The sequence below is a fragment of the Dicentrarchus labrax genome, unplaced genomic scaffold, assembly GCF_905237075.1.
Source record: "Dicentrarchus labrax unplaced genomic scaffold, dlabrax2021, whole genome shotgun sequence".
Lineage (NCBI taxonomy): Eukaryota > Metazoa > Chordata > Actinopteri > Moronidae > Dicentrarchus > Dicentrarchus labrax.
In genome coordinates, this window is record NW_026136716.1 from 13457359 (window position 1) to 13482167 (window position 24809).

A 24809-nucleotide genomic window follows, 5' to 3' on the forward strand; every position below is an offset into this window, starting at 1 on the left:
CAACCCACTAAAAATCTGCCTGTTTTAATAGCTGTGACGAACAACTGGGAGGGGAACATTGGGGTCATGTCCTCGCTATTGTATTGTGAGTTTTAGCAACCTCAGGATGGGATTATATTTCCAAATTACACATTGTGTGGCATGATTGTCTTTTGGGAGGATTCTTGACTTCAGCATTTCTAAAAGCAAGGCTACTGAAGCTGCAGTATCACTAACTCCATACTTAACCGCAGTTCCTGCACTGGCTGATCATCCAGGTTGATGAGATTTCCCATTTGTATGTGAACTGTAAAAGGTGACTAAATTCGGCACTATATCCTCACTCAAGTGTGGGGAAAAAAACATTCTAATGGCCACAAGCTACTGAAGCATGATAACTAAAATGAGTGTATTGAATGTATATGCATCAGATGAATTGAAAAAAAAACAATATTTCTTTCCGTGGAATAACTTGTTAGGGCCCAGATTTGAATTCCTATGTAAGAGAGGTGAAGACTGAATGAGAAATCAAATGTGACTTCCATGGTGGCGCCACTGTCACTGGGTTGCTGTTTGTTGGACTGTGCTGCCATCTAGTGGTCTTAAGAGGACTGACAGCATTTTTTCTTCTTTATCAGCACTGTTTCCGACATTAACATGTCAATCCAGGAAGATGAATTAAGATAATCTGTTCTATGAATTTGTTTTCATCTAGGATAGTATCTACCGTATCCATAAATAAATGTGTAATTAATTTATTGTATTTTAATATATTGAAATGAATTATGTCAAGCTGTGTTTGGTTTGATGAGATGTATACTCAACCTCTTCATGGTGAAACTGGACTGTTACATAATCACTGAAGATGGTATGTATAGTATATGACTTAATATGATCTGAGAAGTCCATATGCATCAGCAAAGTGCATCTGAAGTCACAACAAGCCTCCCTAAGTAAAATAAATAAATGTTGCTTTCACACAGATTTAAGAGCTTTAACTAGACAGCCACAACTAGTCGTCACCCGATATGGGTTTTTTAATGGCGGATGCTGATATTTAGAGAGCAGGGCTGCCGATAATATAGTTAAATTCTGATATTAAAACAAAGAAAAGTCATGTATTATTCTTTTCTACTCTACAGGAAATTCTGACCATATTTACTGCAACGCATTACCGAGTTATAGCACAGGGCTCAAAACCAACTTTTTCACCACCTTCCCAAAAAGGGGCTAATATCGTTCCACAGCAGGCACACGGACAAGGCTGCCTGCAGACGTGTCTGAAGACATTTTTTTGTAATTAATAGACAATTTAAGATTTGATCACAATTATTTTGATCAAGATAATTGTGACGTGAAATTACTGCCAGTAGGCAGGTGGGTTTTTTGGGGTTTTTTTTAAAGTATATTTTGGGGGTTTTTATTGCCTTTATTATAGTGAGAGCTGAAGACAGACAGGAAAGAGGGGCAGAGAGTGGGGATGACACGCAGCAAAGGGATGCAGGTCGGATTCGAACCCTGGGGCGCTGCAGCAAGGACTCAGCCTCGGTACATGGGTCGCCAGCTCTAACTATATATATATACACTATATACTAACTATATACTTCTATAACAGGTGAAAACTCTCTGCCACTCACTGCAACCATACTTATGCTGTTTGATGCAAAAGTTGATTGTAGCAAAACTACCACGCATCAAGAACTGATCATGTATTATCCTGGGGAAATTCCTTATGTATTAAAGCAACAGCACTCACTTCAACAATGTCACGGCAAATTATTGGAAATGAATGTGAATTGTTTCAGACTAGCATTATGCATCGCAATGGGGGTTTAAACTAACGGAAATCTGAAAATGTATGTTCTAGAAGGATACAGCAAAGTCCATTGGCACACAGGAAGGCATTCTGGTGTAAAGAAGAACCACCAGGTTGTCAGTATGAGCAGTGGCAGCTTACGTGGCTAAACAGAAAATTCTACCAGCAGGAACTCAAAAAGTTCAGCAGTAGAGTATCCGAATACAAAGACACTGTTTGATTGACAGGTGGTAGCTCTGAAACATTACACTGACATCAGGTAGGTAGGTCCTGATGGAGACAAAATATACATTATTAAAAGAAGTCTAAAAGCAGGATCATAAAACAGAGGACTGCACTGACTGATGATGCTGTAGCTCAAGAAACCATGAGGCCATGACCATCAAGCAGTGGTGTAACGATACACTCACGGTTTCAATTCTGGGTCCATGATATGATTTTCTTACAATTCTTTTTACCAAATGAGATTGAAGACAAATGAAAAATGTCTCTCTCTAGTCTCTTCTCTCTTTTAAAATTATAATAAACTGCTCTTTTTCCACATAGTGAATGTCAGTGTTTAACACATGTACAGCTCTTTAGCCAATTGGAAAACCACGTTATTATGTTCTTAAATGGGGCTAGAATAAGAAATGGATAAGGGTTGTAGCAATTACAATAAGTGGCCCTTTGTTGAACGGTCTACCTATTGTAACCCGATGACAACCTCTCCAGCATTTCCACCACCAGCTGAACCTGCCATTAAGTGCATCCTAGTTGGGCATGTCTTCAAACATGTCCGAATAAACAGTTATTTTGTAACAAACATCAAACTAAAGCTATTCAAAATAGTGACCCCGTTCACTTCCTAGCTGACACTTCCATCATGATGCAGAAAACATAAATGTAACTCAAGTGTAGCAAGATGCCAGACTGTCGGTATCAACACATCTATTTATTTATTCTAACAATGCAACAGCACAACATCCAAGTCACTAAGCCTCTGATCATCAAATTCTTGTCAGGCACAACTACTGAAAATGATTTGAGAATAACAATTCACACCTCCTTCACTATTTTTTAATTAGCTGTTAGAAATTGGAGAGCAGTTGGTTAAATTTGTAAGTTTTGGCTTTATGGCTTTTATTATGAAATGCCGCTAATTCTTCAAGGGGTAAGGTAAACAAGATAAAGGATCACATTATAAAGGGTGTGTGATGATGGACAACTAGCAAACCACAAAAGGATGTTCAGTACCTTCAGTCGCTTTAATCTGTGTCAGTACTTTTGGATGCTGTTGGGCTAATCAATTAGAACTGGGTTGATTTGATTCCTTTAACTTTGACTCATACAAAAACATCTGGATGGTTTGTTCACTCTAATGTAGAACAGTGAGTGAGCTGCTCAATTGTGCGTGTGACATTAACTAGTTCATTGTTAGCCAGCCAGGCCAAGACTTCCTCTGCAGTCCAATTAGAAACTTGATTTGCGAAAATAATGAGAAAGACACGTTTAGCTCCATAAACCTGCAACCAAAGCCCGCTCAAACGTGATCAATACTCAGTACTACTACAAAGAGAAACCAAAACACTTCCAATGGCAACATTTTGGTCTATGCCTACAGATTCTGCATTCATCTGTTTATAGAGACTAAAAGTTACTATGGATGACTCAAGATCACTAAAGAATGGATCAACACTGACTATAAAGTTTGTTTAATGTTGTATTTCTATCCTTTATAAATTGAAATTGTCCAATACATACATTTTTACTCATCAATACAGTGCAGATATAAAACTAATAAAAAGTCACTTCATGACAGCTTCTGATAGACAACCACAACACTGACGCAAGCGCAAATGAGATATGGTGCATTATCCAACCAAAGAAACTCACCATTACCTGAGTAAAATTACAGATTTCCCTGGGTTTGTACATTTTTGGAAATGTTTGGGATAATATAAGTAAAAAATTCAACAAAATATATAACATAGATTAAGTGTATAGACATTTTAATGCAGAAATATAAGACATTTTTGTTTAGTAAATATTACCATTCAATAGTAATTTATGTCTTTCCCATTCACCAAGCTTGGTGAATAGAGTAAAGGTGGGTAATAATGTAATATTGCAGGAGAGAGACTATATTTCAAGGTATCACTCCATTGCTTTTTATTCCTTGTTTATTATATATACCCCTTTCCAGGGGTCATCTGGTTTATTTTTCTTTCTATATGTTTCTCTGTAGCTACAATGCTGCAGTAGCTTATATTTTCATGAAGAAAGCATATAGTCTCTAACTATGATGGAAATATGTAGCTTTGTATTTTTGCTTAGAAGTCAGGTTATGAGAGGGGTGGAGACAGCAGAGGAACTGACTCTGCTATTACTTCTGTATTAATAAGGGTCCAACTGCCTCATACACACTCTTTCACACACACGCCCACATAGCACCATACGTCACATTACAGAAGTGTGGCTGAATGAGGACACAAACAGCTGCATATAGCTCTGCTTGCTTGAAATTCTGTTTTTTTTAAATAAGAATCAACAAAAGTATCAACAAAGTCACAAAATATTCATATTCAATATTAATTTGTTTTCCTAAAATACTTCTTGTAACATATAGGGGTGTCACGAGAACCAAGTATTGGTTTAGGACTCTGTATCAGCCGATACTCAATAGGCTATTAAACAGAGATCAGGTGGCAAGAAAACGTGACTGGGACATTTTTACCGTGGTACCGAATTGATAGAGAATAATTTCACTGGTATTAACGACTACTACATTTGTGTTATTGTGACATCCTGAGTAACATAACATAATTTCTAGGAGAGTATAAATGCTGGGTATCTTCCCAAGCTGAACCCAGGAAATATTAACTAACTAACTTCCTGGTCTGATTTCAAGGAATGTGAAACTCTTCTCTGGCTATTTCTTAGCCACCTCTTTCTTTAAATCTTTTTCTAACAGTGGTGTGAACTTGAACATCAGCTGTATATTAGTCCACACCAATAAAAGACCATACCATTGCAGCATGAACTGACATTGGCTTTTATCACAAGTCAGATAGAATTTGATTAAAAACATTTCTGGGTTCTAGTCCAGAAATATGGTTGAAATAAAAAGATCAGCAGGGCTTACATAATAAGGATTGCCCGATTTCCCGGGGCAAGTGAAAGCCATGTTGGCTCACTTGCCTGATTGGGTAAGCAAGCATTTCAGTTATTGTGAAAATAGTTTAGTTGGGTAGCATTAGAGGATGTGCGCCAAACTCGTACTATGTATTGTACAGTTTGCGACAAGTTTGAGAGCAAGGCAGGGTAGTTTTTCAAAGGCACATCAAGTTTTGTGAAAAACTTTTGTCTTTGTTGTTATCTGATAATGCTGCTAATAAACACCACAATTTGTAAGTAAAAATTCACTTTGGACAAGTACATTTCTGACCCAGTTGCCTGATCAGGCAAGTGAAAAAAACATTGAACTTGAACCCTGATCAGAAATCACTGTTCACTGCAGTGCATTCACTGCATGGTGTTGTGACTAAAGACTGAAAGTATACAATAGTATGAAATGTGCAAGATGCAGCACTTACTCATGTTGGCTCAATCCAAATCCATATTTATGACTCTATTTCCATTTCAAATGTGCACATATCTCATCCACAAACTTCATGAAGTTCAGTCCAGAGGGTACAAAGTATGACTAGTATTTCAGCGTCTTCCTTCTTTAGTTTCTTTACTGAATTGAGCCTGAGAAAGATTGAGTTCCACACAGCAGTGGAAGATGTGTGGAGCTCCTGCCATTATCATAACAACCTCATTCAGGTTAAATGAAGTTAAAATTCTCCATTGGATGACACAGACGGCCATAAAGTCCAGTAATGTCTGTCATTCTATTACGTGCAAAGGCATGTTGTTTTTCTCTCTCTCTAGGTTAAAGGGTCAAACAATGTCCATGATTGTCCATGATCTTCATAGGGAAGAGGCCTGTTTTTGCTCAGTGGGACTTGGTGTCATCCTATCATGCTGCTGATGTTGCAGCTGTTCTGTCACCTCACGACCTGCATCGCCTGTCTTCCTCTGTGTCTTCTTATTCTTGTCATCCTCCAATATGGCGTGAGTAAAAATGGTAAATCAGAGATGCTTTGATCATTTCACATAATCCATAATCTTCCGAATGGACGAGAAATCCTTTCCTTGGAATGAAAGAGTGCTGCAGTGAGAGACACTTTGTTGAGAAAAGTGATCCACGCACACCTGTTGGCTGGCCAAGACAACCCCATTAAAGTTTGACTTTTGCTAAAAAATAAAAAAACAGAGGTGTCAGAAGAAGAGAGGAAGAGGTTGGTGGAGCGAACAGAGATAGAGAGGTGAAGGATGGAGAGTTGAGGACTCGAGCATCCTGCTGTCTCTCAGCCAGGAGGATGAATGGAAAGACTGCCTCTCTGCCTCCTTTTATATTCTCTCTTCCCCTGCTGCCTCGCTTTGGCTTTTACCCTGGCTTGTGAGTGAGTGCGGTGTGTGTGTGTGTGTGTGTGTGTGTGTGTGTGTGTGTGTGTGTGTGTGTGGAGAGCCCTCTTTCAGAGCAGCAGGAATATATTATAACCCAAACAAAAGGAGCCGGCTTATTGTTTATGAATTACTAGCCTTCCAAAGGCAACAAAAGGCCCCTATTTTCATAGAAAACTCCATTTTCATTTCAGCTCCATTTGATTACCAGAGCAAAGACAATAAAAAAGGCCTCTCCGGTCGCAACGTCCCAAAGGGATTCATTCCTCCTTCACTCGCTCATTCAGCGCCACTGAAAAGGTTTCTTTATTGCTTTCTTTTCAGGACCCACGTCAAATGGGCTTTTAGGAGTAAACCAATGACAAAAAATTATTGCTTGGCTATTTTGTACAATAACAGGGCCGGGGAAAGAGAGGAGTCCTGTGTTGTCTTTGTCATCTTTCTTTCCCTTTTCTTTTTCTCCTTTCTGCTATTGGAGAGGAAAATTGCAGAGGCTGGAAATTAATGGCAAGGCTTTGAAGGGAAAGAGAGAGAGAAAGAAAAGGGAGACACAATGCAACAATACAAGTCAAATCTAAATTATCACTACCTATTGAATACAGTGAAGAGACAGAGGGGTACTGTACAGCTCCTGTGTGTGTGTTTGTGTTTCTGTGTGTGTGTGTGTGTGTGTGTGTGTGTGTGTGTGTGTGTGTGTGTGTGTGTGTGTACCTTTTACAAAACAGAGACACCTGTTGGTCCATGGTCAAAAACAATACAACCCCAGTGACTCGCTGTCATTTCATCTACAATGGGGTTGGTGTGTGTGTGTGTGTGTGTGTCCCATTCACTATTTTGCAGACCTCTAGGTGGGTGTGGAGATGCTGGCAGAAATAATGATCGGTTCACTACACAGTTCAGATCTTCACGTAAGTCACCCTATAGATGTCATACAGTCATTAAGTTTCATTGTTAAAACTGACTTACTGACCTGCAGTTGTATGCCTCCATCAACCAGTTGCACTTGACATCCATGTTTGTCCAGACTCATCTCATCTTATATATCATATATATAATATAATATTCACAATACGATTTTCTCACAATTTTTTTTAATAAAATGGGATTTAATACTAATTATTAACTTAGACAAAAATGATATTTTTTCAATTTCATATGTTCTTGATCAAATTATAGATTACCTATGTTATATAGATATTTTTATAAAAACTGCAAAACAAGCCATATTTCCTTTTATGAAGTGAAACTTAACTCCTACTGTTTTTTAGATGGATGAACTCACTCACTCACTCACTCACTCACTCACTCACTCTGGTGTGCTCCGGCACATTGTCTGCAGCCATGTGATTCCGATAGTGACATTCAGAATGAGGCAGGAAGTGAAAGACAAGTGAAAGCACTGTGCTAGTTATTGTTTACTCATTGTGTCAACATTCTTAAAACTATGGCTAAAAACCTATTTTGAGGTCACATTGACCTTTGACTCAGAATTGTCTAGTCTAATCTAACACACACACACACACACACACACACACACACACACACACACACACACACACTACACATTCACCTGTGGACGAACAGTGGCACAAACACACACACACACACACTCACTTTTTATCACACACTCTGGATTTATGAAAAGAAGAAATAAGACAATTTCACTGTTACAAATGAAAAGCTGAATTACTAAGCAATAAAACACACCATCACTCAATTCAGTATACTATCAGGTTTTAGTGATACAATAGTTACACCTGAATCTCAGTATCAAAATAAGAAAAAGCACATGTTGATGCAAAGAAGCAGAGAACGAGGAACACTGGCTGGCTGCAGTGCAAATACACTGATAGAAGTGAATGACAGCGTTTGATATGAAGCTGTATAATTCACATTATTAAATGCTGTGGGTGGCCCACTAGTTTGTTTACAACACTGTCCACATTTCTTTTCCTTTTGACCACAGCCCACGCAGAATCACACTGACCGCACCACGAACCATAAAGAATCAACCCGAGAACTCAACTGATCCTTTTCATTATCCAGATAATGTATCCAGATCATGGATGTATTGAGGGGGAACTGGATACAACATTGAAAGCAGAGCTCCGTTTATTCCTATGAAAGCTGCTCAGTGCTGCATGAAATCCAAAAAGTTCAATTTCAGGGTATAGAATTACCCACACAGAGACCCACAGAGCAAGCGCACCAGAGACTCCCACCAGCCCCGCTAATTTCTGGTTTAGCCCTCAGCTAAGTACAATGGGGACAAAATGATTTAATTGTTTGGCTCTTCTAGAGTACACATTACATAGTCTTGCTTTAAACACTGGCAATAACTCGTGCTGACTGACTGATTGGCTAACTGCTGCTAAGGAGGTTTATAATCAAGCTCCAAACAGGCATGACCGGATTTTTGCAAAAGTGGTTAAATATTGTAATATAATTAGTATATTATAATAATATTTTGCAAAAAAACACCTGTGTTTGGGATATAATCACTTATGTTGAGTGAGTACTGAATGGATTGTTTGATCAGTTTGAACGGATGTTTTTATAGGGCTTTGTCGCTTTTGAGTTATTTGTGTTTCATTTTAGAAACACTGTTCAATGGTTGGATGAAAACATTCTTTAAAAGAAGAAAAGATTAACAGCACACAGTGACTGTAGAAGATGCTCTTTCATCTTTTGCTTTGCCTCCTGTTTTTGTCCTCCTGGATGAATATTTGGCTCGAGACAAAAGGTGAACTAATCAATTATTCCTCTTGCAGGGCCCTGGTGCTGTTGTGAAAAGCGTTGACATTTGAGCTTTCCAGACGACATCTGCAAATTTATATGCCTGGCATTGTGTGAGTCAGCCAGCCCCGTATCAAAGGCTGTAAAAGGCCTTGTCAATTTAGTAAGGACAACTCTACAAAGACTCCTTTCTCCTCTGTTGTTATGGGAATAATGCTTTTCACTGGTGTCCTGCCAAAACCTGTCGGCAATTTGGCCATGTCACGTTATTGAGTGCATTGATAACAGACATCGAACATGGAAACCGTCAAACTGTCAGTTGTGCATTGTGAAAAAAACTTGCAAAATGTAACAATTTTTTAAAGAGGCTTTACAGTGAATACACCTACATTGTAAAACTTGATATCTATTTATTTCTGTGGTTGTGGGCTTCATCAAGGCCTTAAACAACTATCTGCTCATTGAAGGGGGCACATTTGCCACCTTTTATGATCAGTATTGATGGTAAATGTAGTCAAATGAAGCTATACATTCCTCAGTGCATGCTTTATTGATTGAGAAAGTAGCGTTCTCCAGCTGCAAAATATGTTGTTCCTTGTTGTAGAATAATGAAGAGGAGTACAGTACAGTCACATAGTTGGTGTCAAGGAAGAACTACAGGATATTTCAGCCTGGATTTCTAGTCTCCACCTCTGGGTAGGCAGGGGGCATCCCTGAAGCCACTCAAGAACAAACTTGGCCTTTCTCACATCCTGATGCACATAAGAGCCCTGAAGCTCCGCTGCTAAAGGTCCAGAAATAAAATCCCACAGGAGGAAGTAGCCTGTTTGAGCTGCTTTGAGTTTCAGCTTGAGAATATGTTTGTAACTAAGTGCAGAAGCAACTGTTGACTTCTTTTAATTTCATCACAATTTGCATTTCATCATTTCATAGTATGTCAAAACCTGTAAATTAAGTAAAATTAAGACAATTAAAATAGTCTGAATAATCCTGAATAATCAATAATGATTCTGAGGTCATTTTTCAGGACAGGTTTTTCCTTCCCTCTAGACTTAAGTGCAGAACCCAAGTCAAATGATGTAAAATCAATGTGGACAACATCAAAACTAACTAAATGACTTATCCCACGTCTAATAGTAGTAATTGGTCCTCAGTGGACTTCTGTAGCAAGTTTAGTCTTTAGGTTTTTTGGGTGTTCTTTGATTATCTGCCCTAGCTTTTCCAACTTCGTGGTAATAGGCATAATAATGATCCAAAATGGTGTGAAATTGCATATTTTGAATTGAAAAATGTAAACAAAAAAAACAAACTTCAAACTTTAAGATACTCTGACGTGTGTCAATACGGGCTGGTGTCACATGCCTAACAGCATGCACAACAACACTGCTGCTGAAAAAACTTCTAAGGGAAAACACTGCAGTGTGTAGCATTTAGTGGTGTACTTGCAGATTGCAACTCCCTCGCTTCACCAGCTTCACCTTCCAAGGAGAAACCACAGTGGTCCTGACACGCGTGAAAAACAGGAATTATTACTATTAAAAGAATAGCTCCACACTTGGTTTTAGAAGTTGGCTAAACATACAATGGTCGCCACCGCCACCTCCATTAACAACTGCAGCCGTACCGCTATTGTGAGCATGCGTGGCTATTTGTCACTATCTTTGTGTTTAAAGTTAGTGGTGAGACCAGTGTGTGGTGTATGCACAGTCTTGCCTACGAACTTCCTTGTCACTGATGACATGTTTTCCTCGAGGCTTAGCTAAACTGAATGGGAACTGTGGCAGTTCAGGGGCCAGACTGGAGCCAGACTGGGACCAGTTAAATGAACTCTGCAACTGAGCATTTTAGCAGTGGAGTGGTTCAGAGATCAACTCAGACAAGTTATCTGAATAAATGGCGTAATGTAAAACATCATTTTACCAACAAAGTTAAGAATTTGTGATTTGGAGTCCATTGTGGGTGTTATATAACAAACCACATAACATTCAATTAGTAAACTCTTAAACTTTGATCCAGGTACAGGAAAACTACAAACTCAAACTTTATGGCCCCACATCATTGCATGTATCAGGTACATGACTTACACACCCTCACCTATAAGACTGGCATATAAGAGAGTAAAGCCTGCAGGACACTAGAGTTAAAAGGCTCTTACTCTTAAAACAGCACAGCTTCAAACCAAAACAAGGATGAGTTGCAACCCAGAAAACCAAAAGAAGAAAAGCAAGCAGCCAGCAGACCTTCTGCACAGGCCACAATCACTAACACACAAACAGTGTAAGACCCATAAGAAACTGCTAATGCTCCACAGCCTCGGCGGGCTCTGTCTCATGTCATTTAAGAACAGGAAAACCCTAAACAACAACAACAACAACAACAACAAAAACACAGCAATAAGTTGTGACAATAATAACAGACACGCCACTGCGGGACATTTTAACCAGCAAGAAGACAAACATACAGAGACATACATTATCTGACTCACATTTGCAGTCGAAGTCCATTCACTTTTCTTTCATGAAGTGTCCACTTATGTCCAGCTGCACTTTGACAGTCACTTTGTTTGTTTATTTGTTTGTTTGTTTGTTTGTTTGTTGACGGAGGTCTTCATGTCCCGCGCTGCTAGCTCAAAAGCTCGTTAGCTGATATCATTAGCAACACTTGGAAACTCAGCTAACTAACGTTACTGCTACTGGACAACTACCTGTTGTTTCATTTACTATAACTCTAATGGTTGTTGTTTTTAATTATTCTAAATGTTAAAGGCTGTTGTCAGAGTATGACAGGCTTCACTGCACTTTCTTTTCGCAGTGGCTGTTTGTTTGATACTAAACTATGTTTTAATCAAGGGATACCAACTTTCACCTGGCGCCCCTTCGGCAGGCTTCATTAAGGGTGCAATATTCTTTTTGACCACACACACTGGCTGACCTTTACCCCGCGTTACAACCCAGAGGGGCGCTGTTTCACCCATTTTTTTGGGAATGGCTTCAAATATCAGTTTAAACCATATCCCAAATGGCTCTTCATTTAGTTCCATTTCTGTCAAATTTAGCAATGTTTTTACCAATGATTAGCATGTGTGCTCATATTATTACTTTTGACTTTAACTATATTCATTTACTTAAAAAAAGTAAAGAAGAATCATTAGTTTGAACCTTGTTGTGGTCGAAACCGTTCTTTTTAATAATAAAAAGTGCTTTGTTCAACTACTACCTTTCATACATGTCACTAACTGTTGGTATAACTAGAGATAAATAGGTCTGCTAGAGACATGAGATTCAACTGTTTGATTCAACATTTTATTCACAGACAGACGGGTGAAATAAATAGAGGGGGGATGATTCTTACTACTGTAATCACCTTCATCACCTTAACATTGGAACACACATTACATTTACATCAGTCACTTTCAGTTAAATACATAAGTTAGAGTCAATAATTGACATACTGTTTTACATGGCTTACATTAGTGTGGTTTCATTTCAGTAATATTTCACTTGTGGCTGAAGTTTTTATGCTTAATAACTTTAGCATAAAGGAAATATACTTCTCCCCAAGGCACGTCTTCTGACGCTCATGAGAAATATGCTGCTTTTCTGTACAAATCAGCTTCAGTGTGATCAACCAGGTCAAGTAAAAATAAGTGTTACAAATCAAAACCAGTTGTTTAGAGTAAAAACACAATCACAAATATAAAAATAAGAAAACATTCTACAGTAAGTTGCATATTGACATTATAAAAATCATAATAAAACCCATCAACATTTTCCACTGTTGTATTGCTTGGACTTTGGTCTTGAAGCAGTAAGAGCAGCGAGCTGACTCAGTATATTTTGTTTGGCTCCTAAAAGACGGAAGTTAAATAAAGATCAGTGATGGTATCTGTCAGTCAGTTTAAAACTGGACTCTGGCCTCTCATTTCCTCTGCAAACCTCGCAGCTGCTAGAAGACGGGTGTGAATATTGTATTAAAATTTGAATATAAACTCAAAAAGCTATTTAGTGTCATTATTATTATGATAATGTTTAAGTCATTGCTGATTTATTAAGTGGGCTGCATTTAAGATTTTCCTTCATTCTGGGCTTTTACATTAGGAGTTTCTATTACTTTTATACTACATTATGCATATATCATCCTATGTATGGCAACAAGACATGATGACATTAATTTAAAGGTGCAGTAAGCAGTTATCTCCTGATTGGATAAAGAGGGAACAGGACACTAGAAAATGTATTCTCTGTTTACTGCAGAAAGGAGGGACTGGGTGACCCATGTTACTGACTGAACTCTCTACATCAGTGATGGCTGTTAGAATGTAGAGCTTTTTTTAACAAAACAAATATTGCTTACAGCTCCTTTAATGTTTTTGATTGTATCTCACCTCATACAGTCATTGTAGGTGAGCCCTGGTAGCTCGCCTGGTGGAGCTAGCACCCCATGTACCAAGGCTGAGTACATGCTGCAGCAGCCATGGGTTCAATTCCAAGCAATTCAGCTGTAACTAGCAATAACAGCCTAATTTTTAAATAAATAATTGTTTGTCCTTCTGACAATCTTTTATCTATGTCAAGCTGAAGCAAAAGTGGTGACAGTAGGTCCACAAGTTTAAAAAGAGTTAAACATATATAAACTCTGAAACTTCAAAGAACCTATTTGTAAATGACAAAGAAAAAGGTGGTTTGTGGGCAGTGTGAATTTCAAAACAAACTGCACAGCAGCTCTTACAGCGCTGCCAGACATTTTGTTCTGAAATAATTGATTTAGCAGCAATACTGTGTTTGTTATCGACACATATTTTACTGTTACAGCTGTAGCTTTGGGCAGACATGTATAAGGTTTAAAAAGCTTATTGGCCTCTCGCTCTCCCTGCTTCATATACACATTTACAGTGCATCACGTTTGACTACATCATTCTAAATCAAGTTTCCTACACATTTAAACATAGCTTGGAATGTCAATCTGCAAGAATATGAAATTATAAATAAAAGTTAATGTGGAGCTGAAACCTTCGACTCCCTGATGGTCATATTAATTCCTGAGGAAAATCTCCCTCTAGCGTCCCTTTAACTGATTTCCTAGTAACTACACATTTTTACACATTTGTTTGTGTTGTTTTTGATCTCACATACTATCATTTACCCTTCAATTCATTAAATTAGATTGTTCTCAAAAGTAAATGTATCTTTAGCTTTAGCATCCAAACAATTACTTGTATATAGACATGGAAGAACAGTCCAAACAGTACCAACAAATAAATCAACTAGTTTCTCATATTTTCTCCATGTCTCTGGTCCACCTCACTTGTAGTTTATTCATCTGGGTTTAAAGCTTAATAAAATACAAAAAATATTCAAAAAATCTAAATCATCACTGGCCAGAAATCTACATATCCATATATCAAATAATGTAGTGGATCAAGAAAATAATATGGTGGTCTGTCACAAAATGATAATCTGCAACTGACTTTCATTTCATCCTGTAAAACACGAGGTCACTAACAAGTGCTGGTAAATTTAAGTTTAAAATGTAACTGAGTGTCCCACACTTTGTATTTTATTATAACAAATAAACCAACTTTATAGTTTGTTGGACTGTCACTAATATTTATCATAAAATAGAGTTTTAAAGGTGACTTTTATAACAATATGATTTGATGACAAAATTTGCTGCTAATGAAAAAGTTTTCAAGTTTCAACGAGGACTTTCACATACAGCTCTGATATCGCTGACATATATTAACCCTATGTAGCGTTCTTATTCATGCATCAAGCCAGTCAATAAAATACTGTCCTTGCAATGGTGAAAGTTTATGCAAATAAGCATAAGCAGGAATGGAAGATAAATACACAAGTAAATGAAAAACAACGATTGGTTTGACAGTGCTCCAAAGAAGGCAAAAAAAGTAAAGGAGCACAGATGTCGTCATGCCTACCAGCTAATTTGGCTTCACAGCTTTACGGTCAGTTGGGATGGCTTTGCTGATGGCTGGCAGGCATTTTCTCTTGGTCCACAGATTGGTACGCAGGTCACTGAGAAGGTCGAAGCAAGTGAAAACGGTGAAGACATGATGGGGTGTTGGTGGCCTCCGTTCACACAGGTTGAACAACAGGTTCAAAAGTCATTTGGTCATTCAAGAGAAGAGACATTGGTCTCCTCCACATATTGATCTCAGAGGTTAGTCTCATCCCAGGTTGGGTCGTTCATGTTCTTCAGAACTCTCCTGACGATCCTCTCCAGCTCTTTCCTCGCTCGCTGCTCCTCCTCCAGCGTCCTCTTAATCCTCTTGTTGTCCTGGAGGAGTGAGACAAAGGAAGGTGGGAAAGAGAGGAGAGAAAAATGAAGGGGTGAGAGAGAGGGAGAGAAAGAAACAAATGCTAGTTATATTTAACAGGTGTTTTGCTAACCTGCTTGTACTGTGTCTGTTAAAAGTGTTTTTTGTTGTAAATGTGGCAACAAGCATTGTCATCATTGACTTGAATATGATATTTTTTGCATTTCTAGTCTCACTCCCCCCCATTTCCCCTCAGATTGGGTCAGTAAAGCTCAATATAGCCGATACCAATCAGATAAAGAAATCCTCGGCCCGACACCACTCACTGAGATCAGATCTATAAAGTGGGACATCTGGGCAGGAAATTGATTATATCGGGATGTCTGGGTCAGTAATCAATTTCAAAAACTGCAAACTCACCTGCTTGAGTTCCTGGACCTCATCTTTGAGACTGTACACAGTGTCCACCAGACTCCTGCAGGAACAGAACAGCTCTGCTTTATACACTAGCTGCAGCCTGATACAGACAGTAAATCATTTCACATATTCACTGTAACTCCATATATATTCACTTTTATATAGTATTTTTTTAATTTTGTTTAGTGCATATAATATCCACTGCTTGTTTTCTATGTTCAACTTTTACACGTGGCACCTCCCGCTTACATGCTGTGACTGCCTACAAGTCATCATTTGATATTTTGTAAGTTTCTACCTACTGTGTGCTTGTGTTGAATGAATGGTTTTGTTGTGTGTTCAGTTTCCACCATTTTCTATATTTGTATTAGTAGCTGCATCCTTTTATTCTCTGGTGTAGCAATTCTTCATCTCCTCAGGGACCACTTTTAAAGCCTAACCTATAAACATTAGTACACAAGTACTACATACACAAAAACACACCTTCATCTCTCCTCTCTCACCTCTCCTCCACTACAGTTTGTCCATTGCTCCTGGTTTCCTCCACTATGATCTTTTCCTCCTCTGGGAACAGCATGTGTACATCCTTCCTGCTGGAGCCTGATTGAACAGTGACAGCAGTATAACTTATTACCCCGGCACAATGCACATACACATACACATGTACACTGACATACAGTTTAACTGGTAAACACAGAACACAGAAAGAGGAAGACACTAATGGGGTACCTTACAAACTACAAGTGAGAAACAACAAGATGTCAGTTTAACAATTTGCTGATGTAAAATGTCACATTCGCCCTGGCAAGTTAATGTGACTTACACTTTGGACCAAGAAACTGTAGCTAAAAGAGGAGGACTGTTCTTATGAACTGAGGAAGAAAAGCATGTCACAATAACATGACACAGCAGAACAGGTAATATGTCTTAATGATGTATAAGTATATTTATTTCCTAGGAGGGTAATAGAAGAGGGGTTTTTAGCCATGCAGTATGTACAGCCTGTACATCGCTCTCTATTTTTCCTGCATGGCTCATACATATACAATACATACAAAGACAAATACTAAGTATGCAAAATATATAGTGGATACACACACACACACACACACACACACACACACACACATACACACAGCAGGTGAAAGGCTGGGACTTTAGTTGTAAGCTAGCTGGTTGACATGGCTGGCATGTCAGTGGGTTGTGACACCGATATCTTACGAGAAAATGAGGCAGTCCTGTAACTAGTGGCAGTCCAGATACTGTCATAATCCGAGTCCTCTGACTGGTCAGAACAAGGCAGGTTGCCGGGGAAACCGGCGACGGTCAGGCTGGTGTCAGCGAGCACATGGTTATGCATGAGGTCAGTCCCTTGCCAGGCTGTACCGGGAAGTGACCAGCAATAGAGGGGGTTTGAACAAACCAAATTGAATGTTGGGGGGATGAGGGGAGGAGTACAAACCATATTGGATAAAGGATGACGGTTTGGGGCAAACCATATTTTAATTGTGGATGTTTAAAAAAAAAATAAAATAAAAAAAATGTAAAAAGGAAAATGTTTTTGTTGGATAAATCATGTTAAATTTAAGGAAACAAGAGTAAGACACAGAATAAAAGCAAGGATGACGGTGATGAAACCAACCAAAAGCATTTGGATGGAAGTAGTTAATGAAAAAAACAATGTGTGGAGGAAGAGGAAAGCAGAGGAATGCAGGGAAGACATAAAAAGAGAGGAGAGAGAAAAATATTGTTAGACAGCAGAGAACAAACAGTGGTTAGCAATAAGGCTTCTAGCAGTGTGTGAGCATGCTGATGTGTGTGTGTGTGTGTGTGTGTGTGTGTACTCACTGGAGTTGAGAGTCTGTCGTGTCTTGGCGCTGGTACAGTAGGCCTCAATCACTTTCAGTATCTGAGCGTCCTCCTCTAGAGCTGCTGTACCTGAAGGACAGGGCAGAAGGACTGGTGAGATGGTGGAGGAAGATGGAGAGAAGAAAGTGTTCAAGTCTTCCTAAATTATGCAAACAGAGGACTTTTTTTAGCTACACAGTCTCTGTCAGGCATACTGAAGAATTACAGTTCTTTGCAACGTTGGAAAACAGCCATCTGCAGCTGTAACTACGATTCAGCAGTAAGGAATAAACAATACAAATGGAACATGACTTGAGATCAACTCCAAATATTATCCTTAAATCCTTTGTTGTGTATTTAGTTTGTTAGCAAATATTTGGGTTTTTTAATTGTTAAAATGAATGAAAATCAAGTTAAGTTACTTATGACCAATCATGTTAAATAAATCAAAGACAGATCATTTGTGACTGTCTTATTTTTGCTTGTAACATTTCAGCTGTAATTGCAGCTATTTGTTGCAGTTTCTGGTACTTGATAGCAGACAGATTAATAGGTGTATTATTTGAAATGAAGGAACTGACATCATAACTTGACATTCACCAATTATGTTCTAAATCATTTTAAAGTAAGGAAAATCTGTATAGAGGCAATAGAGACACCTGTGCATCATGTTGCATATATGGAAAAAAAAAACTTCTACGAGTAAGAGTGTGAGAGTGGTGTATTTAATTTAGTTGCACTTGCTTTTTCTGACAGTGAAGTCCTCTTCTGAAGGTTTCCTCTCTGGCTTCCTCTTCGGTAGCAGCTTCTTCATGTTCTTAGGACTCTTGCTCATATCCTACAAACAAAAACACAGAAACATGTACAGTAGGAATGTAGTTACAATCCCAATTGAACAATCTTACACATTACTCCACTGGGATAAGGGCAAGTCAATGAATTTGGAAAAAATGAAAAGCATCCTCAAGGACCCTCGAGGTCACCAGATCCCACTTTGAGCAACACATATAGTATACCATAGTATAAGTATGGTCCTGGCTTATTTAAGTATGCCAGTGTACAGCACCTCCTTCTGGCAGAGAGCAGCCGAGGGCCGGAGTGGAGGCGCAGGACGAAGGCAGCTCAGGCTCCAGGGTTTGGGGGTACTCGGTGGCTCCAGGGGCCCCCACATTGGGCTGCCGCTGTGGGCCGTCCCATATGAAGAGGGGTGGGGAAGGGTGTGGTAGGTGTGTCCAATGCTCCCTCCACGAGACTCTGAGTGTCTGGAGGGAGTGGCAGGGTGAGAGGGCAACTGGGAGAAGCAGAGGAGAGGTAAAAGAAAGGAGGAGGCAGGTGAAGTAGAAAGGAGACTGTATGAGGGCGGTAAAGTGGATGAGGATCAACTGACTAAGTGCTTAATCGACTTATTCTTTAGCAAACCTGGAGACTTACTGTGTGACAGACGGACTGATGCTTGCTGGAGTGTGTGTTCGCGGCTGAAGTGTGTGTGTGTTTGGTGAGGAGGTCCAGCCAGTCCTGTAGATCTTGCTGACTGTTACATGCCACCTGCATCCGTTCACCCTGGCCACCTGCACGACAACCACACACATAAAACCGAATATATAAATGTACAGGCAAACAGACAGAGGTCACACAGATAAAGCTTTCTTACACTTTGTCTGACCACTGACTTTTTCTATTTACAGTAAGCTAGTGACTTACTACTACATTTCCTCCTATAATGGCTTTGAACAACACACAGAGAAAGGGCACTGGCTTTAAATTACATTATTAAGGAGTGGAAACTTAAGCACAGTCAATAGAAACCTGCCTGCGCGTACCAAATTCCACTTGTTAGCTTTCAGGTATCCAGTGTACTTCAGCGACAGTTTGTTAACTAACAACATAGCTAACATTAGTCACATTACTTGCTGTGTCGTTGATCGCACTACATCTTGGTACTCTCCAGAATCGCTTACCCCACCTTTAAAGTGAGAAAGGTCTGTTAGCTGAATGAGAGAGGGGGCTGACCAGATATTTCAAAAGCGTTCTTCAGGTTTTCTCCGTCTTCTATTCTGGAGATGAGCATTCCTGTCAGCGGCATCCTCCCCTGCAGAGACACACAGTGTGTAAATTAGTGGACCAGAGACCAATCCAGTGCTTGTTGGGAGTTTTTGAGGTCAAACAGCTAATTCAATTGCAACATTTGTAATAGTATTTTTACTGCACAAGAGTGTGCATTAAGGTTATACAGAGATCATTATTTAAGTTTCGTGTCATGTACTGTAAATACCTGATAGATGAATCCACTCATCCTCAGACTGGCAGAGAGCATGAGCAGAGTGTGAGGGAAGAGGACGAGGTAGCGTTCATTAAACTCCTGAAAAGCAAAGAAAATGTACCTTTTACATACCATTTCATAATCACTCAAACTCAACAGTCATTGTGGTTCTGAATGCAACCTCAGGGTCCAGTTACACCATGCCGTTCTGGGTCAATTACTATGAACTCTCATCTACAAAACAGTGTTACAAATGGTACTGATATATGACTCATTTGTGGTGAGAGAAGAATGTATCTGTAATTTAGAGGAAGGTGGTGAAGTTGTTTGGAGGATGTGGCGAGTACCTGACAGCTCTGAGTGTGGACTGTGGCTTGGGACATGTGGAGAACAGGGCCAAGGGTTCTGATGTCATCCCCTTCCCAATTCCTGATTGGCTCTGTTAAAATCTGCAACTCCAGGTCCTTCTTCTTCCTCACCTCCAGACATTGAGCCTGAACACACACACACACACACACATACACACACACACACACACACACACACACACACACACACACACACACACAAACACACACACATTCAAAGGCACATAAATGCACAATGTTGCCTGTCAGTAGGTATGATTACACATCAAGGTCAGGAAACAAAGAAAACATGAGCTACTGTGAGCATCCTTCAGTATTAACAGAAGAAAGTCATCCCTCCTTTCCAGAATACATTGATAATAACAAGCAATTGTTTTGTCTGTTTTTAGAATACAATCTGAGGTGAGTTACAATTGTGACTGAAATAAACTGAAAACTCTTTCTAAAACAAAGCATATTTAAGAGAGCTTACAGTGTAAATAAAGACACACATTCAAGCCTGTGAGACTAACTAATCAAGTACAATCAATATGTAACTACAATACATGTGGGTGTGTGTTTGTATCTTACTGCAAAGCTTTTAAAGGCCGCCATGCAAGCAAGGAGGTCAGGCCTGTCAGGATGTTGGTCCTAAGACAAAGACAAAGATAAAATAAAACATACAAAAAACGTTGGAAAGATAATTTTTCCTGCATGCAGATTCAGATCACACTGTTCACTCAGTTTATTGCTTTTATATTTAATGGGTAACTGTATACGCACAGATTAAAATAGAGAGCCTTTTGTAGACAATAACAATTATTATTTTAAATCCAAGTTAACCTCCATGTGTCTGTCCAGTTCCTTCAGCAGTGTTGGGTATCTCTCCAGTCTGGTGAAGGGTTTACTCAGACTAGTGGTCAAAGTCAGGATCCCAGGAGTGGACGCCCCCTTTGACTCCATGTACTCCCCCAGTTCCTCACTATGATGCACACACACAAACAAGCACACACGTTTTCTCTTTCGTTTGGTTTTGTGGTTTAAATATGCTCCTGCAAACACAGTACAAGTGAATGTACCTGTGTTGTGTGAGTACATTCACAGCAGACGGGTGGGTGGAGCAGTAGGCCACATAGATGATCTTCATCTGGGGCATCAGACTCAGGAAGAACCCCCCGATCCTCTGCTGGCTCTCTGGGAGTCTACAATCACAAATGACATGTTAGATTGGATAATAACTGCCACTGTTGCCATTTAATCACACATAAAGATAAAGATACATTTAGAAAAGATCAGATACATTTGGAATCTCTAACTAGGAAACAACATTCACATCAAGACCATAAAGGTTCCTGATAACTGAGAAGTTTGTTGATAAAATTATTTTTCATTACAAATCTTACAAACTTGAACTAAAACACATGAATTGTATTTTCTTGACCTGCAGCATCTCAGGCAAACATGTTATTACGTCAGTCTACCACTAGATGTCTCTGTTGCTTTAATAACTGACTACACTCTGAGCTCGAACTGAAGCTGGAGGATGTTTCAGTAGTTAAACAGAATGTTAGCAAGAGCAGTTCTTTAAGGTTTTGCGCAGATTTCAGAAAGCCAAGTTAAAAACTCTTTAAGGTTAATCTTGTCTGCATGTAAGAAAACTATAACAAGAAACTGACCCATCTATATAACAAGACTTTATTGAAATTATTAAGAATATTTACTTTTCTTTAAAGCTGCATGTAATCAGATTTCGGTAATATTGGGCTATATGGATACAATACTTTAGTGTCATTGAACGCGAATATTTGATTTTATACATTTCTTTAGGATGTAAGTAAAGAACTATAATAGAAATTAATACTGATAAAACATTTTTAAAAAGTAACAAAATGAATATACTAAAATAATCAATTTATAAGTTCATTAAGTCAATACGTTAATTACTGTCAACTAATAAATTAATCATTTGAAGTCTCTAAACACTAATTTAAGTGCCATATGGTGCAATTGTAATTGTTGTTACCTGCTGTATCATGGTGAAAATCCTACTGCAATAACTGCTTTTGACAGCTTCTAATGTTTGATATATTTTATACTAAACAGTTAATACTATAAGCCTGACTTTCATAGATATCCCTATGAGATTACAGCATTGCATTACAAGAAAGGCCAGTATTAGCTAGTTACTAATTTGATATCATCACATACATTTGTATAGTTTGTAACACTTTCAGTGCATCTGAGGCAGGCAGAAAGAGATTGGTGCACTGACTTTGTATGCTCCTCCAAGGACTGAACCAACATCTGCTGGAAGGTTGAGATCTCTTCCAGATTTCCCTGAATGTGACTGATGTCAACACTGCTGAGTCTGCAAAACAGAAGAGAAGAGAGGAGAGGCGAGGATTCTATTCATTATTAATATATGTATTCAATATATGCATTTAAATATAGGATACAGTACATGTGGTACTGTATATAACAGTGTGCATATGATATAGACAGTATATGTGTGTGATACAGTACATGTGTGTTCTTATATTCTGTAAAATTGAACAGATTATATTGGTCTTGCAGATATGCTAGTGTGTGTGCCACCACATCGAAAATTCAACTCACTGTTGAATAAAAGAATAAAAAGTGTAAAAATAACTCCACCTGTCTGTGGGGTGAAGTGAGCGAAGGTACGAGCCCAGGAGACTCTGTAGCTCCCTCGAATATTCACTCTCTGCTTCCAGGATGTTTTGTAGGACCTGACAGAGACATGAAACACAAATTCACACACACACACACACACACACACACACACACACACAAACTTAATTACGAGGATATAAAGAATAGTATGGAAAAGATTATATGATAGCACTTTTAAAATTGCAGTACTGTATGCTTGGGCCAAAAAAAAATCCCTTATTTTCATAATCGATTCATTGTTTGAGCCACCTTTTGAACAAAAATGGGAAAATTATTTTTCTGTTTTGTATAATGGCAAACCGAATATATTTGTTGTTTGTTGTTTTTGTTTGTGTTTTGGGCTGTTTTATAGACAACAAAACAGACATTTGAAGCCTGTGATGGGCTGTCTAATACTGTAGACCAATTGATTAGTCGGTTAGTCAATAAAATAATTGGTAGATTAATGGGCAATGAAAATATATTTATTTAATAATTGTTAGGTAATCCAATGAATCCCTGTAGGCAATAAAATAACCAATTACATGTGAATTAAATGATCTAAATGTAATATATTATTCCAAATATCCTTTGTTATTGTTATCACAGTGGAATATATTCATATCACATATATTTGGAGTAGTTATAATGGAGTACTTCTGGCACTTTCTATACAAATGGGTTAGAAATGTGAGTATCTGAATGTGTACCCAAAGTCAAAATGAGCCTGTAAACTGTTGGCTTTTGAGTGGGAGATGCATTCTGTAATGAGCTAATGGAGAGCGATATCAGACCCTATGGGAGCTATAACACTGGCTCGAGTAGATTTCCACGGGTGTGACTCCACAGGCTAACCGGCTAATCTCTCCACAACATCAGAAACCTCTCAGGAACGAGGTTTCTGGTAATGAATTGAGACAGTAACACATGTTGCTGTGTCTCCCCTCAGAGGAGGAGGTAGTAAAAAATGAACATCAGCTTGAAGCAGCTCCAATTATTTATCTATAATACATATTTATGTATTTGCTTTTTCATCAAAAATGCATGTGTATGAATACACGAAGAAGATGGCAGAATATGATGAAATATTGGTATTTTCAAACAAAAGCGGGGCCTTTAACAGACTACACAAACACACAAAGAACAACAACACAAGCTTCTGTTCTAAAGCTTTTTGGGAAGCTCCATTAGAATAAAAATAAAGATAAAACGTCTTTATATTTTGCATTTCTGTCTGGGAACAGCTTTGACTTGAGGCAGGGTCTCTGAGTGAGCGAGAGACAGAGACTCAGGGACCCCCAACCAAAGATGGACAGTCTGGAGAGACTGCTGGAGCTTGCTGCATTATTCAAACACACACAAACACTTGCACACACACACACACAAACACTTGCACACACACACACACACACACACACACACAAACACTCGCACACACACACACACTGGCAGAAGCCAACCCTGAGGCAAGGCTGCCCCAGAAACCACTGGAACGGAAAAAATAACCTACATTACATCGGCTGCACTCTTACACACACACACACACACACACACACACACACACACACACACACACACACACACACACACTCACACGCTCACACAGATACAGGGGTGCCATGCTGGCTCCACAAACAGTCACATGCTTATACACACACACATACACGCACAGCTACACAATCACTAATTGGATGAATTAGATGAAAGATAATTGATTGTAACAGTCCACAAGAGCAGACACACATTAACCATCACCCCATCAGTCTAACCTTAGAGATGTACCAGAAGAGATAGAATAATCCTTGCCATAAACGCCACAATCTAACATATATGTAACTCAAATTCAAAATCCAAATTCAATCCCTAAGCTTTTGTGATAGAAGTGAGAACCGATAGAATTTCCTTGATTTCCATGATTGGTACAGTTTAGTTAATGCAGTTTTAACATGGGCATGCACAAACACACAG

At 38.8% G+C, this 24809-nt stretch overlaps 2 protein-coding genes across 8 annotated transcripts in view; both read right to left on the reverse strand.

Annotated features, from left to right (window-relative positions):
* The window catches only part of sox1b (SRY-box transcription factor 1b), a 98376-nt gene extending 86591 nt beyond the window's left edge, over positions 1 to 11785 (reverse strand). For 2 of the 4 annotated variants that reach the window (XM_051427714.1, XM_051427710.1), the window contains exon 1: positions 5371 to 6190. The gene's annotated coding sequence lies outside the window, so the exon portion shown is untranslated. Of the gene's footprint in view, positions 1 to 5370; positions 6191 to 11507 lie in introns of those variants that run through there. The other 2 variants (XM_051427713.1, XM_051427712.1) reach the window with 2 other exon arrangements.
* Positions 11786 to 12310: 525 nt separating this feature from the next.
* Positions 12311 to 24809, reverse strand: part of arhgef7b (Rho guanine nucleotide exchange factor (GEF) 7b) — a 28638-nt gene continuing 16139 nt past the window's right edge. The window contains exons 8-23 of one of the 4 annotated variants that reach the window (XM_051427697.1): positions 22824 to 22918; positions 22441 to 22536; positions 21248 to 21370; positions 21012 to 21150; positions 20760 to 20819; positions 20169 to 20315; positions 19834 to 19920; positions 19572 to 19650; positions 18993 to 19129; positions 18628 to 18852; positions 18306 to 18399; positions 17562 to 17651; positions 16935 to 17093; positions 16217 to 16313; positions 15717 to 15771; positions 12311 to 15316 (exon numbers count right to left, since the gene is read on the reverse strand). In XM_051427697.1, coding sequence (XP_051283657.1) covers positions 15194 to 15316; positions 15717 to 15771; positions 16217 to 16313; positions 16935 to 17093; positions 17562 to 17651; positions 18306 to 18399; positions 18628 to 18852; positions 18993 to 19129; positions 19572 to 19650; positions 19834 to 19920; positions 20169 to 20315; positions 20760 to 20819; positions 21012 to 21150; positions 21248 to 21370; positions 22441 to 22536; positions 22824 to 22918 — 1806 coding nt within the window. In that variant the 3' untranslated portion in view covers positions 12311 to 15193. Of the gene's footprint in view, positions 15317 to 15716; positions 15772 to 16196; positions 16314 to 16934; positions 17094 to 17561; positions 17652 to 18305; positions 18400 to 18627; positions 18853 to 18992; positions 19130 to 19571; positions 19651 to 19833; positions 19921 to 20168; positions 20316 to 20759; positions 20820 to 21011; positions 21151 to 21247; positions 21371 to 22440; positions 22537 to 22823; positions 22919 to 24809 lie in introns of all 4 variants that reach the window. The other 3 variants (XR_007888118.1, XM_051427698.1, XR_007888119.1) reach the window with 3 other exon arrangements.